This window comes from Trachymyrmex cornetzi, unplaced genomic scaffold, assembly GCF_001594075.2.
Source record: "Trachymyrmex cornetzi isolate Tcor2-1 unplaced genomic scaffold, Tcor1.1 scaffold23, whole genome shotgun sequence".
NCBI lineage: Eukaryota > Metazoa > Arthropoda > Insecta > Hymenoptera > Formicidae > Trachymyrmex > Trachymyrmex cornetzi.
Genome location: NW_017296956.1, coordinates 1,906,427 through 1,921,901, shown reverse-complemented (window position 1 = coordinate 1,921,901; position 15,475 = coordinate 1,906,427). Strand labels below are relative to the sequence as shown.

The window sequence follows — 15,475 nt, the reverse complement described above, 5'->3', positions numbered from 1 at the left end:
TATATATATATATATATTTACAATAAAGTTTAGTTAAAGCCGTTTAATTTGAGAACATATTTATTAGATCTATCTCTGTTACAAGATAAAGAGGAATGACCACTTATACGAGGACATCCTGTATAGTTTAATCGTCGTTTATCCCCTCTTAGTATTCATAACAGCATATTACATCAGAAAGATGGTTTAATGGAGGCTTATTAGTTAAAGGGTTACAATGAGCCTGTCGCTTTGCTGATATTAACAATAAACAATGCACATCCAGTGCATCTATTACGTGTATCCGACAACATGAAGAAGGACGATCGACGGGCGTGATAACCAGTAGCACATGCTTCCGGTAATTCAATGAGGCGAACAATGCCAGCTGCTTGTAGAACAGAGAGATGCGTAAATAAATGTATGATGTGCTTCTGAAGGATGAATACAGGAGAGGGGTCCTCGCAGGAGGGTACTAGTCTCGTGCCCTGCGGATCCACTGGGGTGTGAACGCAAATCAATTTGCACGGTGAACCCCCCGCTGACGTGACGGCACCACGCCAAGAGACCGGTTCTATTGGCGGACCCTTCGTGTTACACCGCCTCAGGACAAGATAGCGTTCGATTTCTTGTGACTGACGTTTGTTAAAATCGTGCTAACAGTGATTTAGCGATAACTGCGCTGGCAGAAAGCCTCATTAATTCTCTCATACGCGACGAGTATATACTTTGCGGAAAGGACAAGCATAATAAGTGCGGTTAAGCCGATGCTTAAAAAATAATATGTCTTTATATGCTATTGTTAAAACAAATCATAAAATACAAAAGATACGAACCTTGAATGCGTTTGAAGTTGATCTTCCATGTAAATTAAATATATATTAAATTTATAGTAGGTAAAAAACTGGTTTTTTAATATTTTAAACAATGTTTTTGTCAAATTAAGAAAGAGAAATCCTATTTTTGATCAAAGCAAATCTTAGTGCTTAAATATATCGGTATGAATTTATATACATATTCAGTTCTGCAAATAGCGCGCCGAAATTTTTTTTAGTCTTGAAACGCAATCATAAATAGAACTAGAGTAGTAATACATATTAAATTGATAAGCAATTTAATAATTCTTGATATTAATGAGCATTACAATCTTTAAAAATACTAATAATTTGATGTTAATAAGACTCTTAAAAACTGCGAATAATTTTATTACGTAAAATATTACCTCAGTCGTGACTCCAACCGGATTTCCTGTATTCCGTGCAGGCATCCTCCCAATTCGATCACCGAGGCTTCGATAATATTCTTTGCGATAAGTTATTGCGAAGAATATTACCGAAGCCTCGAATGATCAAATTGAGAAGACGCCTGAATGGTAGATCCGGGTTTGAATCCCGACTAAGGTAATACTTTTCTAAAAAATTATTCATAGCTTTAAGACCTGATTGCACCATCGTCTTTTTGACTTTAAGCGAGACATAAAACTCTGTCTCATTTTAAAGCCGAAAAAAAGAGTTTTAAGCCTTAAGTCAAAGTAACGTTGATACAATTAGGCTTTAGAACAGTGGAGCTGGGATTTACTTGTACATTTCGGCTGATTTTTAACTTGGTTCCTGCTCCTTATTTCAACCCACGCCGATAGGCATTTAGGCTATGCGCGGGTTGATGAAGTAAGAGGTAGGAACTAAAAATCGGCCGAAATGTGCAAGTAAATGCAGTGCCTTAGAGTCTTATTAATATCAAATTATTAATATCCTCGTTAGATGTAAATTAGCATTAAAAATTATTAAATATGGCTTGTCAATTTAATGTGTGATGTTATTACTCTTTTGTCCTTGATTGCGCTTCAAGATTGTAAAAGATTTCGACGCACGATTTATAGAATTGGATATGTATATAAATATTTATAAGCATTAAGATTCGCTCTGTGACTGAAAATAGAATTTCGTTTTCCCTTAATTTGATTTATTCTCATAAATCTAATCTCGAATTATAATATTCTGTTTTGTGTTTTCTAACAAACAAAAGGGAAAAGTTTTAAACAAAAATACATGTTTTAAACAAGCAAAAAACATTTGATAGCTTTGATCCGTATGAATTTTTCGCTAGCGTTTTAAATTAAAACTGGAAAGTACCGGAAACTAAGTAAGTGACGTGAGACAAAAATTTAAAAGTTTTCTCATAATATATCTTGTTTTCTTGGATCCTTCCATTTTAGGCCACATTTTTTTTACTTTTTGTGTTTGCGTAAAAAGAGGGTACGTATTGTTTAATTCTGTCCCATTTTAAAGGGACACATCATTATTTTGTTTGTAATTCACTGAACTCTTCAACAAGATCAAAATGACGCACAAAATGCGTTTCTGAAATATTTTTTATTAGTATTTATATTCTAAAAACATAATTATCTTGCTCATAATATATAACAATAATCAATAAAAGTAGCCACGAATGAGGAGTAATTTTTTATTAGCTTTCTCAGAAAAGAGTCGAGCAAATATATCATTTAAATTATGCTTCGTTCACGATATTCAAAAGGAATTTTACTTATTTTACATACATAGATTTGGACCCATCGCGTACAGAGAGAATAGCATGTCAAATTATAGAGTATAAAAAGTAAATTAAAGCTGCACAAGTACCAATTGCTACAACAGCTGCACCAGTGTTACGACTTTATTAATGTATACATGAGGTATATTAATTTTGCTACCACTTACAGATAACAAAATGCCTGGCACAGTGACTGCACTTTGTACTTATGATTTGTACTTACTGATAGTACTTTAAATACTCTGAGAATTCATGAGAAATTACAAGTATGAGCGAATACGCGAGATGACGCGAATATTCAGATTATTCACGTGTGATTATTCACCATGACAGCTACGTGTATTATAATTGTCAAATAAACAGCGTATTAAGTGCAATATTATCCTTTTACATTAATGATACCATAAGGAAAGCAAATCCATTTTATTGAATGTTAAGTACGTATGATTGAACTGTATTCATTTATTATATAAATTTCAACGAATTGCTATTAAATAATCTCAAAATAATTGCATGCTACAGAATTCTTTATTTTCATTGTTATTACATTTACGTTAAGAGATTACGTTAATTCCATAAAATTTCTTTTGTGAACAACTTTTTAATAATAATTAAATAAATAATGAACGCTACGGTCTTAACTTTTAATTTGAAGTCGAAAATATCAATAGCAAAATGTATATCACTAGTTTTTAAACGGTGAGCCTTTAAAAATGTCCAACCACAGGGCATGAAGTTTGCGCCGTCAGGTGCGGCCGGCTGCGCAAACGCTTTGACGGATACCGCTAAACGGCACGGTACCGAGTATTGCAAAGGTGAAATCTCTATACTCGTCTGTGTCTATACTGACATCTACTGCGGTATTCTTAAATTGAGCCAATCACTTGGTAATATTGAATTTTCAAAAAATGAAACGTTATTTGATTCAAAACTGTGTTAAGAAAAACCAATTTTTTCAAATACATATCAAATTCGAATTTTTTTTTTTTGTGAAAATTCGCACCCAAGTGCAATCCATGGATTAAATTAGAATGTTATTAGTGCATTATGTAAATAAATTAAAAATCTGTATTTTATTAATGCTGTACCAGCAAACACAATACTGTACTCACAAAACGCGTATTAAATTGTTAAACTTTGTGCTAGTACTTTTAAATTATTTGTTTAATAAACAAACAATTATTATATATGACGTAATAGATGCGGGTTAATATATCATGTAATTGGAAAATTGAAATCAAACTTTGAAAATTTGATTTTTGGCCAGCTTTTTCAAATTTTAAACTACTGTGCGACGTTTAATTTTGTCGTCTGTGAAAATAGAAAGACAAGAGGATGCCGTTTCGCTCTCGTCGGGCAGTTATAACACAGTAAAGACTGAAGAGCCTCCGCACAGATAACCAATTATCCGCAGAGAGGGGACCGAAATACGACAGATGCGTCCCGACGCGATTCGCCGTGATGGCGCGCCGTCACAATCGTCGGATTAGCGCAAATCCTCATGGATCGGTTAGATGCAATTAAGTGCATCGTGCGTGGACAAGAACGAAATGTTCGCACAGATTCCCGCGGGACTTGTACTTGAACTCTCGCACGCAAATGTTGCTACTCCAACAACAAAGGCTGCATCTTCCTTGTCTCTGCTTTGTGTTCAAAAATGAAAACTTTGATAGCTGAAGTTAATATATTTGTTTTTCATTAAATATTATTTCTTTCATTATTTTATAATGTGTTTCATTCCCTTAATATATTCGTTAGTCAAATGTGCACATTATAATTTAGCAAGTAAGTAGACATTTTTGTCACTATACTTTAATGTCAAACTGGCAAGTAATGTTAATTTGCTGGGAAATAGATGGTGGAGAGGAAGAGTAGGAAAAAGAGGAGAAGAAGTGTAAGAGAAGGAGGGGGTGAGAAAGGAGGAGGAGCAGAGGGAGAGAGAAGAAGAGAAAAAGGAAGGGAGGGAGAAAAGAGTCATATATAATGTCGAAATTAAAAAGAAATTATCGGTAGCGCGAATCATCCGGGGTTAATATCGAGTTAAACATTGAGCCATGTGGGCAAAGTTGAGTAAACTCATCCTATAATGCCGGGCCACAATGCAGAATGGTGTAATGTCGAATCCGCCGGGGGCCCATCGAGAGCTAACCGAAGAACCGCCACTATACGGCCGCCGTTGCCGCATCGGCGACGAGTTATATCCGGATATCTGAACCGGTGGTAAAGCCGGTGGCGCTCGTACGAGGAACTATTACTGTCCCTTGGGAACGACCATCCATCTCCATCGGATCCTTCTCATACGCGAGTCGGAATCGGCCGCTTCGGTCTCTCGCTTGTCCCACTCCACGTTAGGAATACGCAGGCGCATGCAGCACTCGATATGCTAGCTATTAACCCTCCGTGCGTGCGTGCTTTTTGAAAAATGAACAGGCTCGGCTTCGTGACTGAAATGTAAAGTGGCGTCGTGCCCGACGGTCCTCGAAAGCCGAAACCGATGATATCCGCGGTATACAATTCTTTTCCCATCACGGATTGAGTTGCCAGACTGTTAACGAGTGCGTCGATGAACTATTGTGCGCGAAGGATATTTGATCATAACGAATATTGTTATCTTTTCAATGCTCTTGTATATCATATAATCTCTCGTATCGTAGAAAATATAAATCGCATTTATGCCCAATTTGTTTGATTAAAATTATACTCACTAAAATTCTACTGGAATAATTATTTTGATACGAAAACCTCGAAAAAGGAGCAGCAATCAGTATACGCTTAGGAGACCACATTGAGAATGAGGAAGCATGTGTAATCATATAAATGCTAAAGTGTACCTTAAAAACGTTTCAAAACGTTTGAAAATAAAAATGCTTTGTAATAAATACTGATTATTGTGTATTGATATATTAACGTCATGGTATAACTACGACTTAATGAACAAATAATTTCATAAGTAATCACTAGAATTTGCTGCCTATAATAGCGGAGATATGAGGATCCATGACATCTACACTGGCCATAATACTACCACCTTTTTCTCTAAGAAATCTCCAATAATTCATTCCTATTTGTTCAATTTCTATGAGTATAAATAATACATTCCGATCATTGAAACTTCGACTCACCTATATATTAGCTTTCGTCTAACACTCCTCTTGAAAAAACCACTGCAGCCGTTGCAGGCGAGTATTCCATAATGTTTGCCGGAACTAGTGTCGCCGCAGACCACGCATATAAGGCCGAGACTACGTGGTGGTTTGCTGCCATGCTGTGGTTGCTGTGGCTGCTGTTGCTGTTGCTGCTGCTGATGCTGTACCTGACCCAGCAAATGCGGATGACCGTTCCCAAGTGCAGTTAGGTACGGTGACCGGGCTAGAGGAAAGTCCGTCGGCATTCCTCTGCAGAGGGGTACCGGACATTCTTGAACCGATCGGGAAGCATAAGGATCGTGGCTTGACGTAGACCCCGTTGCTCCTAATGGACTGTAACGTTCCGGCAAACCCGGGGAAATGACGCTGCTCTCGCCGGAGTCTGGAATGCGAATTTATTTACATAATTTTTGCAATAATTAGGATGTGATAAGAAAGAGAAAAAGAAATATTGGTGGAAAAATTTCGCTGAAACTATTTCATATTTTGGAACACTTTTTAGCGAAATTTCAGCAAAATTTTAGCATTTTAGAAAAATTTCAGTTGAATTTCATCGGTTTTTATGAAATGAATTGAAAAATTCATTTTCAGCAAAATTTCAGTAGTTCATACAAATTTCAGGGATTTTTCAGTATGTTAGCTGAAAATTTCAGTGAAATTTTCAGCAATTTCGCTGAAATTGTATCATTTTTAGCGAAATTTCAGTAAAACTTTTCCACCAGACCTAATATTCCATAGTCATACATGATCAATTTAGGGTCGCCCTTATACTTGGTGAAAACAAATTTCACGCATTTGTTTGCCGATCTCCCCAGAACAGTACCAAATATTAAAAAATCATTATAAAAAATAACCCAGTGAGAAATGACAATAAAATCGATATCGAATTCGTCGATTCCATTATTATTTCTCACTAGGAATCTCTGTAAATAACATTTTTATTACAATTGGATAAAAAGAACACATGCCGACGGACACCTTGTAACATAAAATTTAACATTAGAATGTCAATATTAATAATAGTCCTATTTCAACAAAGAGAACTTGCAACAGTTGCAAAATGGCTTTATTAGTATGAATAGTCAGATGATACAAAATTTATGTATGAATGTATATAACAATGTACGATCATGTATTGTGCAAAGAGTTCGATATACTACTGTATGGAATTATACATATATGATCATGGATGGTCGTATAATAACTCATACGTTCTTGTATGATTCCATACAAATCTGTACGTGAATGTATATGACCATGCACGAATATATACTTAACCATTTATGATAATATATTAGCATTCAAAATTATACATTATTTGGTGCATGATTTATGTGTCCATGTACAATCATGTACAATCATATATGGACCATTTTTTCCCGGGCTTATTTTAAACGTATATTAAAATACAAGAAGAGAAATGTATATACTACTTTTAAGATTTGTAAAAGCAACATAAAAAGATCCTATTTATTTTATGAAAATATAGAGGCCAAAATTATAATGTCTGTATATTTTTTAGTAGTTTATCAATCGACTTTATGTATATTGTTGCACTGATGTGCCGTTGCATTTAAGGGCTCTTTCATCAACTTCTGGTTAAATTAATCGACGATCAACTCGCAGAAGTGCCAACAGTAGTTTAAAGTATCAGGACGTTTTCTCTCTCTTTCTCTTCTAAGACAAACTGTATTTAGTTCTCTCGTTGGCAATCGTGATGATTGTATGTGTTACCCATCGATTAGTGTTAAGGGAATCCTAAAATCGTCTGTATTATCGATTAAACACAATAATTTTTATATAATTATTTATTTTTTTCCTTTTTTACGGATTTGAAATCCTTTTCCAGGATTAAAGTATACACATTACGTGTCTGTGAAGTTGAGTGTTTATGCCGAGAACGAAAAAAATTGTTTAAATTGAGATCTTTATCATTTCTTACTCCATTATGACGTAGATCAATGTCGTAGCATTTGCTTGATATAAAAGCTTTATAATCTTGCGAAATTGTAGTTCACAGACTAGTAGCTTACATGAACAAACAATATAAATTTTCTTCTTAAAGGTATTTAAAGTTCAAAATGCGTGTCTAAATTAGGATAGTCGATATTTTCAATACTTAAAAAAAATATATGGATAGATCTTTTTCATTTTTTACTGATCGAAGACATGCAAATTAGAAAAAATATTACTTTTTTTTGTTAAATATATACAATATGAATTTGTTTTTACGGATACGTGACAGTACATTAATTTCTTATTACTTATAAATTACAATCTGTCTAAATTAACAAGTTTAGTATCAAAAGGATATTGAACTCACAAAGAACATGTTAATTATACAAATTATAACTGTAAACGATCTGTATCAATAATAAAAGGATTCAATACGAGTAGAGAATTATAAGTTAATGTATATTGTTTCCATATAGACGTCGCCGCGTCGAAATTTTTTAAAAAAGAACTTTTGTTTGTTAAAAGCGAATTTTCTCGGGGAACATGTTATCGCCAAAAGTAGTAAAAGAGAATTATTGTAATTCAACACTCACTTCATATTTCCTCATTTTAGATCGAAACATCGAATAATTTCGTACTTTTATTAAACGTATTTGTGGAGATATTTGCACGCAAATTACAAATATAAAATAAAATTGGAATTGTTAATAATATTAGTTTGATCCTTGCGCAATTTAATTGAAAATATCGTTCGATTGTTAAATTACCTCGCGCTTACCTGTGATTATAACTTTAATTACAGTTTTAATTATAACGAGCTCCAATTTAGCTGAATTACTTATGGCATTTACATATTTCTATTAATTTAATTCATTACATTTTCAATGAGACAAAAAGGCAACAGTTTTTAACAGTTTTTAACATTATAATTTTTTAGAATTTTGTTCATAATATAAAAATTAGTTTCATTTATTACATATTAAATAATTACTTTATTTTGAACGAAAATCAATATAATTCTTTGTATATTCGTTATACATATATATCGCGACTAAGCGGGAAAAAATAAAATCGGATCATTTCCTCAATTGCAGTTATAGGTATATCTGACTGTGGCAATTCATTATCTTTTTCGATCGCAAAACCGCTTCTTGGCAATATGATGAAAGGCTCGAGATTTATGATCAAAATATCATTTTTCCACAATCAGTTCGGCGTTTTCATTTCGAGCAGTCGACCGTTACTTTCGGCTTAATCCCAGAAATCCCTTTCGCAGTTTCGGGCGACCAACCCTAGCCAGGGCAGATCGTAAAATCCCCGCCACATTCTTGATTGATTTCGAAGAACAAGGGTCGGCAAATACTCGATCGCACATCAAATAATTGTGCATACCATCTAACGTCTACTTAAAAAAAAAAAAAGTTCTACTGACAAGCGACGAAATCCTCTTAACATTTCTTCTAAGCGAAAAATCTTATACGAAGCATATGTTTGTGTGTGTGTATCTATAATACGTATTCATCTAATAAAAAAGTGGAGTTATGACCAAGAGTAAATTCCTTTATAGAAACTTCCACTATAATAACTTGAACAATCTTTTGAAATAAAAGGATACGCTAAGAGTTAGTACGTGGCCTCGCCACGAGATGGACGCGCTATTCGTAAGAAAGAAACATTAAGAAGACGTATGAAAATTGTTGAGTTGGAGTCTTCTGTATTAAAAAAAAATTTTTTGTTCTTTTGCGATATCCTCTTAATATTAAAAAATTTTCCTGATGTACGATCTTAAAATGGTACTCTAAAAGATAGAAGAATATCATGTAACTACGAAATACTGGGTAAACTAGATTTATGATTGCAATCCTCTTAATGCTAGAAGAATCTTCTAGCTGAAGGAATCTGTAAATTATAAATATCCAAATTAAAAGTTTTCTCATAACCTTCGACAAAGGAGATTCTAACGGATTCTTCCCTTTTCCGTCGAGATACAAGACATCTTGTGTTGTGTAACAGCAGTTAAACATCATATGTATCTTTAAGATCATTTAAATATTTAATTTTAATTAAAGAAAATTCAAATTAATAACAGTAAAAAATATTGAAAATTATTAACTGTTGTTAACATAAATGCGTAACTTAATTATAACGGTGATTTATAAAAATCATATTTAAGTAACTAAAGCGCAATGAAATTCGCAGACGTTACCTTGGCATCATCCTGTCAATCCATGTGATAAATCTTAAACGAATTTTATTTGACCTCGCGAAATTAACAAGGTCGAAACAAGTTTTCGATCGAGTTTGCGGACGGTTGACAAATACGATTCCGGTGAATCTCGTGCCTTATTGAAGACACCGGCGGCGGCGTGACTAATAAAATCGAGGCGTCGGCTGGCTCCGCGCTTGGTTCATAGTCTCACAATCCGCGGATCCGACTTCGACTCGAGAAGCGAACCCGCTTCTCACATACATGGTTTTCCGCATTAAAGATTAGTTTTGTGTCTTCATTAAGAGGTAACATTACCCCATCTGATGTCGATAATCTGCTTAAGTAGGAATGATTAAGACTAAGCACTTAAGACCGATTTCGTGACGAGTTTCATCTTGAAACGATACGTGTCTAAGAATCGATGTGAGTTTAAACTGAGTATTTGCTAAGTGTGGCTTTTCTTATGGAAAGAGACACTGAAAATTTCGAAAAATACTGAAAATTAAGTGTTAACACTCAACTTTGAGTATTAACACCTGAAAATTAGGTGTTAACACTCAAAGTTGAGTGTTAACACTTAATTTTCAGTGTTTTTTCGAAATTTTCAGTGTCTCTTTCCGTAAGGGTTCTGTCACCGAGGAGGTATAATACTGGATCATTTAATTTTCCTTATCATATGGTCATCAATTCAACTATCTCGTCGTATTCTTCGTTATAAATTTTCAAGGATTGTAATTGCGTTTTGTCAAAAGTAGCTTTAATTGAAACAAACTTGCTATTAGACACGAATAAAAATAAAGCAAAATGTAATCGCTCTGTTAGAAAATGATGTTTAATTGTGATATAACTATCTAAGTATATTTATGCTAAGTGAAAATGTTTGAAAAATGTGTTTGATGCAGTTACATAAATATTCCCGATTAATATTCGTTTATATTATAGAAATATGTATATTTACGGAGGAAAAGTTGTGATAGGTTCCCAAAATTTTGATTGAAGTAATTCTGCAGGTTGATAACGCGTGTTGCCCTACGTCGCGTGTTACAGAGGAATCGTCCCGGTCCCTTCATTCATTTGATATAAATATTTATATTCGAGCGCTCTTACTTCCTGAGCTTTTTCCAAACTCATTTCCCGATGTAAATATTGTTTGCCTCCGCAATCCATCGGTAAGCCTTCGGGGACGCAAAGGAGGAACAAAGATTTCCGTAGGGTGCCTGTGAAGCTATCAAGTACAGTAACTTTGCGGTCAGAAAAAGAGATATTCTACCTTTGCCAAAATTTCTCTTCTTTTCAACATTTCGAAAATCCAAATCTTATCAGTATTTTCGAACACGTTTGCTACTCAAACAATCTGACTGTTGAAACGTTTCTGATCATTATCAAATCACGTCAGGCGGTCGATGTTAATCTTATTGTAATTTAACTCACGTGACTTTGTATAAGCGTACGAGCTTTTCGAACTCGTTAACATACCCCCTCTAATCCTGTCGATTACTAGAATATATTCTAAAGTGCTGATTCAATCTTTGGATAAAGGATTTGTTCGATGATAAGATCCTTTTTTGGTAAATAAGATGTTGAGATACGATCGATTTATGATGACTATCTTTTTATTCATAAATCGGTGACAATCGATCATCGATTATTATTTAGGTTGCGGATTACATAACTAGGATATTATAAACAATTGTAAAATCGTTATATTTTATTTTCAAATTAGTTTCATATATATAGTATGTGTATATATTTAAAAAATACATACATATATCTAAGAACGCGCATACATACACATACACGCGATTGCAAATTATGGCATTAAGCTAATCAAATCTCGTTCCAGTGCAATCTGTCGATCGTGCGGGGTTAACTGAAAGGAGAAAAATGATGGCCCAATATAAAATACACACCCACTATAAGCCACCCGCGCCGAGAGTAACGCACGCGAAAGCAGGGGCATCAAATTTCATTAGCATATCAATGCTGGTGGATGGCAAGGCGCCACCTGCGCCCTCGTATTATAGGATCATCGGGAAAAGCTAGAGGGAGTCATTGTGAATGGGGCCAGGGATTGCACTAGTTAGAAAGATAAAAAAAATTTGTTCCTCGTTTTCGATACATTTTTGCTAATTTCAATAATACATCGCGAATGCAACAGTAATAAGCATTTCTTACACTTTTACTATTTTTACTAAAAGAAACATGTTACTTATAAATGTTATTACATAATTACTCTTATTAAAAAATAAAAAAAACAGCTACGTTGCAAAAGTGTATGTGTATTCATTTTTCAAAAGCCAGAAAGAAAGAACAAATCTTTCATTTGTTATCAAAGATAACAAAGTAGTGTTACCGAAATGATAATATTTAACGTTGACAAATGTAATATTAATACTGCTATTTACCGAGTATTTAATAATAAATAAATACAAGTTAATACTACAGCTATACAGAGAAACATAATGGATGCGTTTAGCAGAACGCAACTGTTGCACAACTGATAAGTTGGAACATTAAGTGATCTATTAAATGTCCTTATGATATTAGCTATTGCATGTGTGAGTATATAAAAGAATCTAATTTTTATGATATGGAGAAAATATTTTTTACTTATACATAAAATATATTTAAGCTATTATTTACACACATTTTTAATCTTCCATTGACAGTGATGGACGGTAGGAACTTTTCATGTGCATCAAAAATGTCTGTATCACATTGTTAATTACATTGTCACATATGTATATTGTACTTCCAAGAATGATACATTGGAGACAGCCATTTTGGTCAATGCGTTTTGATTGAGATTCGGCGTAAATGTATGCTGAGTTTCAATTTGCTGGAAATCATGGCAATTGCTGAGTAAACATGTTGAGATGTCGAGTGCTTTTAGGACTGTTCAGCAGACAATCATAAAATGATTGTAAGCTGTTGCGTTCTACTGAATGCATCCGATGTGCTAATTATATAAAACAACAGAAGCACAATACACACATTACATGTATATATAATAGATAAAAATTAATTATACTTTAAATAAAGTTTATCTAGATTTTACTTCAGATTATATAAGACTTTTAATGTCAGAGGTAAAAAACCAGAATTGTAATAAGAAGATATGTATTATATATATACGTATATATACATATATATGCGTTTTGGATCATTGACAATCTGTACACTGTAAAAAATAGCGGTGTGAACTTAACACCATGCGGTGTCTATATAATTTTTATAGTGATGGTGTTGAATTTACACCAACATAGTGTGGATTTAATACTATGGATGTTAAATCTACACACCCATGGTGTTAAATCCATACCATGAGAGAGAGATAATGTTAATATAAATACCAGAGGTTTTAAATCCACGCCATGTTGGTGAGAATTATATAGATACAAGAATGTTAAATTGACACCGACATTTTCTAGAGTGTAATAAACTGGAAAATATCATAATTATTGAAGAAAAAATTAGTGAAAAGATTAGTGAAATGGGCAAAAAGAGAGTCATTCCTCTAAGAAACGACGGATTGCGAAGCAATGGATAGAATGCACACAGATTCACCCCCGCGATGGACTTTTATACGAGTTACAGTAGTGGGGTGAGATATAAATGGAAAAAGAGGGTAACACGTAGGCAACGCCATTATACCATTAGAATAATCAAATCTCGGATGACCCGACGCAAGCGGAAGGAGAAGAATCGCGCTTTGAAGCAAGTTTACGCATTACATTACGTAATATATTACGTATTACATTATGCCGTAAAAGAAATGTCGCGACAACATTAAGAAAATTAGACTATGAAATATATATCTAAACATCTTCAATCATTCATAGCAAAAATTGAAACAAATATGTACATATACATATTTATTTATCATTGCTTCTTTTCCGACTGACAAATCTTTTTTATTTTAATTTTTTAAATCTTGTCTTAATAAATCTCTCTCAATATTATTATTTTATTATCATTTATTGATAATTATCTTTATTTTTAGTTTCCATGTGTTAAAAGTGTTGAGATGCGTTACGATGCATTATAACGCATACATCTACGTATTCCGCCTATCAAATACATGCTTTCTTTTTAACCCTTTTGACATGCATGATAACGCTTCGTATGTCATAGCTCACCATATCCATCATCGAGGTTAAATAAAGAAACGCAACAAAAAATAATAATATTATTAATTTACAATAAAGAGCTAAATAAATTAATAATAAATTCAGTTAATCTTCGCAAAAATTTTTATTATACTTAAATATTATGTCTATATTGATAGTTAAAATTGTAAGAGCTGTACATATTGCATATGAAAATATGTACGCTAACACGCGTGTTTGACATACGCTATAAATAAATTTTAAATTATAATAAATTGCTCAACGTTAAAAATTAAATAAATAAACCATTATCCTTCTTTAAAGACACTATCCAATTAATTAAAATACGCCTTTTTTCTGTTCATTTATATTACGTTTCGTGTACATACGTATATTAATTATTGACAATATAAATAAATAAAGCACAGAAATGTGTGCATGGAAACTATAGATCAATGTATCGTCTAGAGGTTAAAACGTTATAAACCTGATTTAATTCGACTTTCCTGCATAATATGAAAACTTTGACTAATTTATTAAAATGTTCATACGTATGTAATCTTGTTATTATATCTTCAACATTTAAATGTACTTTTTGTGTTATCTCACCGTGTCTAGCACTCAGTGGACTGGCGGGACTCCGTGGATGTTCCGAAGTTGTTTCATTCTGTGTTTGCTGATGCTGATGATCTTCAGTCGCCGTGACTGTCGCTGCCCCGTTCATAGTGCCTCCTCAAGCATTCGTTATCAGACGTCAAACGCGCTAAAATCGTTATACAACTCCTTTATACCGTGACTTAAGGATTTCAATATAAAATATAAAACATATAAACGCCGTTTAAATATGTTTTTCTTGCAACCTAGCGAAACTAACTTGTTTTAATATGAAATATCTGTAAAATTAGTCCATGATTTTAACTCATTTTGATGAAGATTAAATTTAAGCTTTAACGAACAAAATATTGCAATAAATTTGACGTATTTATTCTTGTAATTTAGAAAATCTTATTCCTAAGAATTTTTTAAACCGATATTAATATACTGACGTTAAAAAAGAATGATTTCAAATATTTTTTTCTAAAAATTCTTTTCTAAAGTAAATATCAGTTAAACAATAATCCTTTCTAGTCTTCTTTAGTAATGTAGCCATCTTATTAATATAGTTTTAATTTCTACCAAAAAGTTTTTCGTTCTTCTTAGTGACGAGAACTTGATCCAGATTTTATTAAAAATCGTGATTTCAAAGTAAAGCTTTAATATGCTCATGGCCATTTAAAGATTATGCAGACTCACGCGCAGAGCAATTTAAGATTCAAAATCTACACTGTAAAACGTAGATCACTTCTTTTAATCACTGATTTTCCACCCTCATTATTCTATCACCAACTTCTTTAACCGCCCGACTCGATTCTCAATCTATGGTCCAGTTCTCCAATCCAATAATCACCGGTATCAGCGAATGGAACACTTTGGTAATTCCAAAAAAGGCGAAAATTACGAGGCTCGATTAAGACCGGCGCGATTAC

General features: G+C 33.3%; 1 protein-coding gene across 1 annotated transcript in view; it reads right to left on the bottom strand.

Annotated features, from left to right (window-relative positions):
• LOC108760844 (photoreceptor-specific nuclear receptor) overlaps positions 1 to 15,165 on the bottom strand; it is a 36,136-nt gene extending 20,971 nt beyond the window's left edge. The window contains 3 exon segments of the mRNA XM_018507087.1: positions 5,652 to 6,057; positions 14,559 to 14,712; positions 15,126 to 15,165. Of these exon segments, the coding sequence (XP_018362589.1) occupies positions 5,652 to 6,057; positions 14,559 to 14,673 (521 nt within the window). The 5' untranslated portion in view covers positions 14,674 to 14,712; positions 15,126 to 15,165.
• Between the last annotated feature and the right edge of the window lie 310 nt (positions 15,166 to 15,475).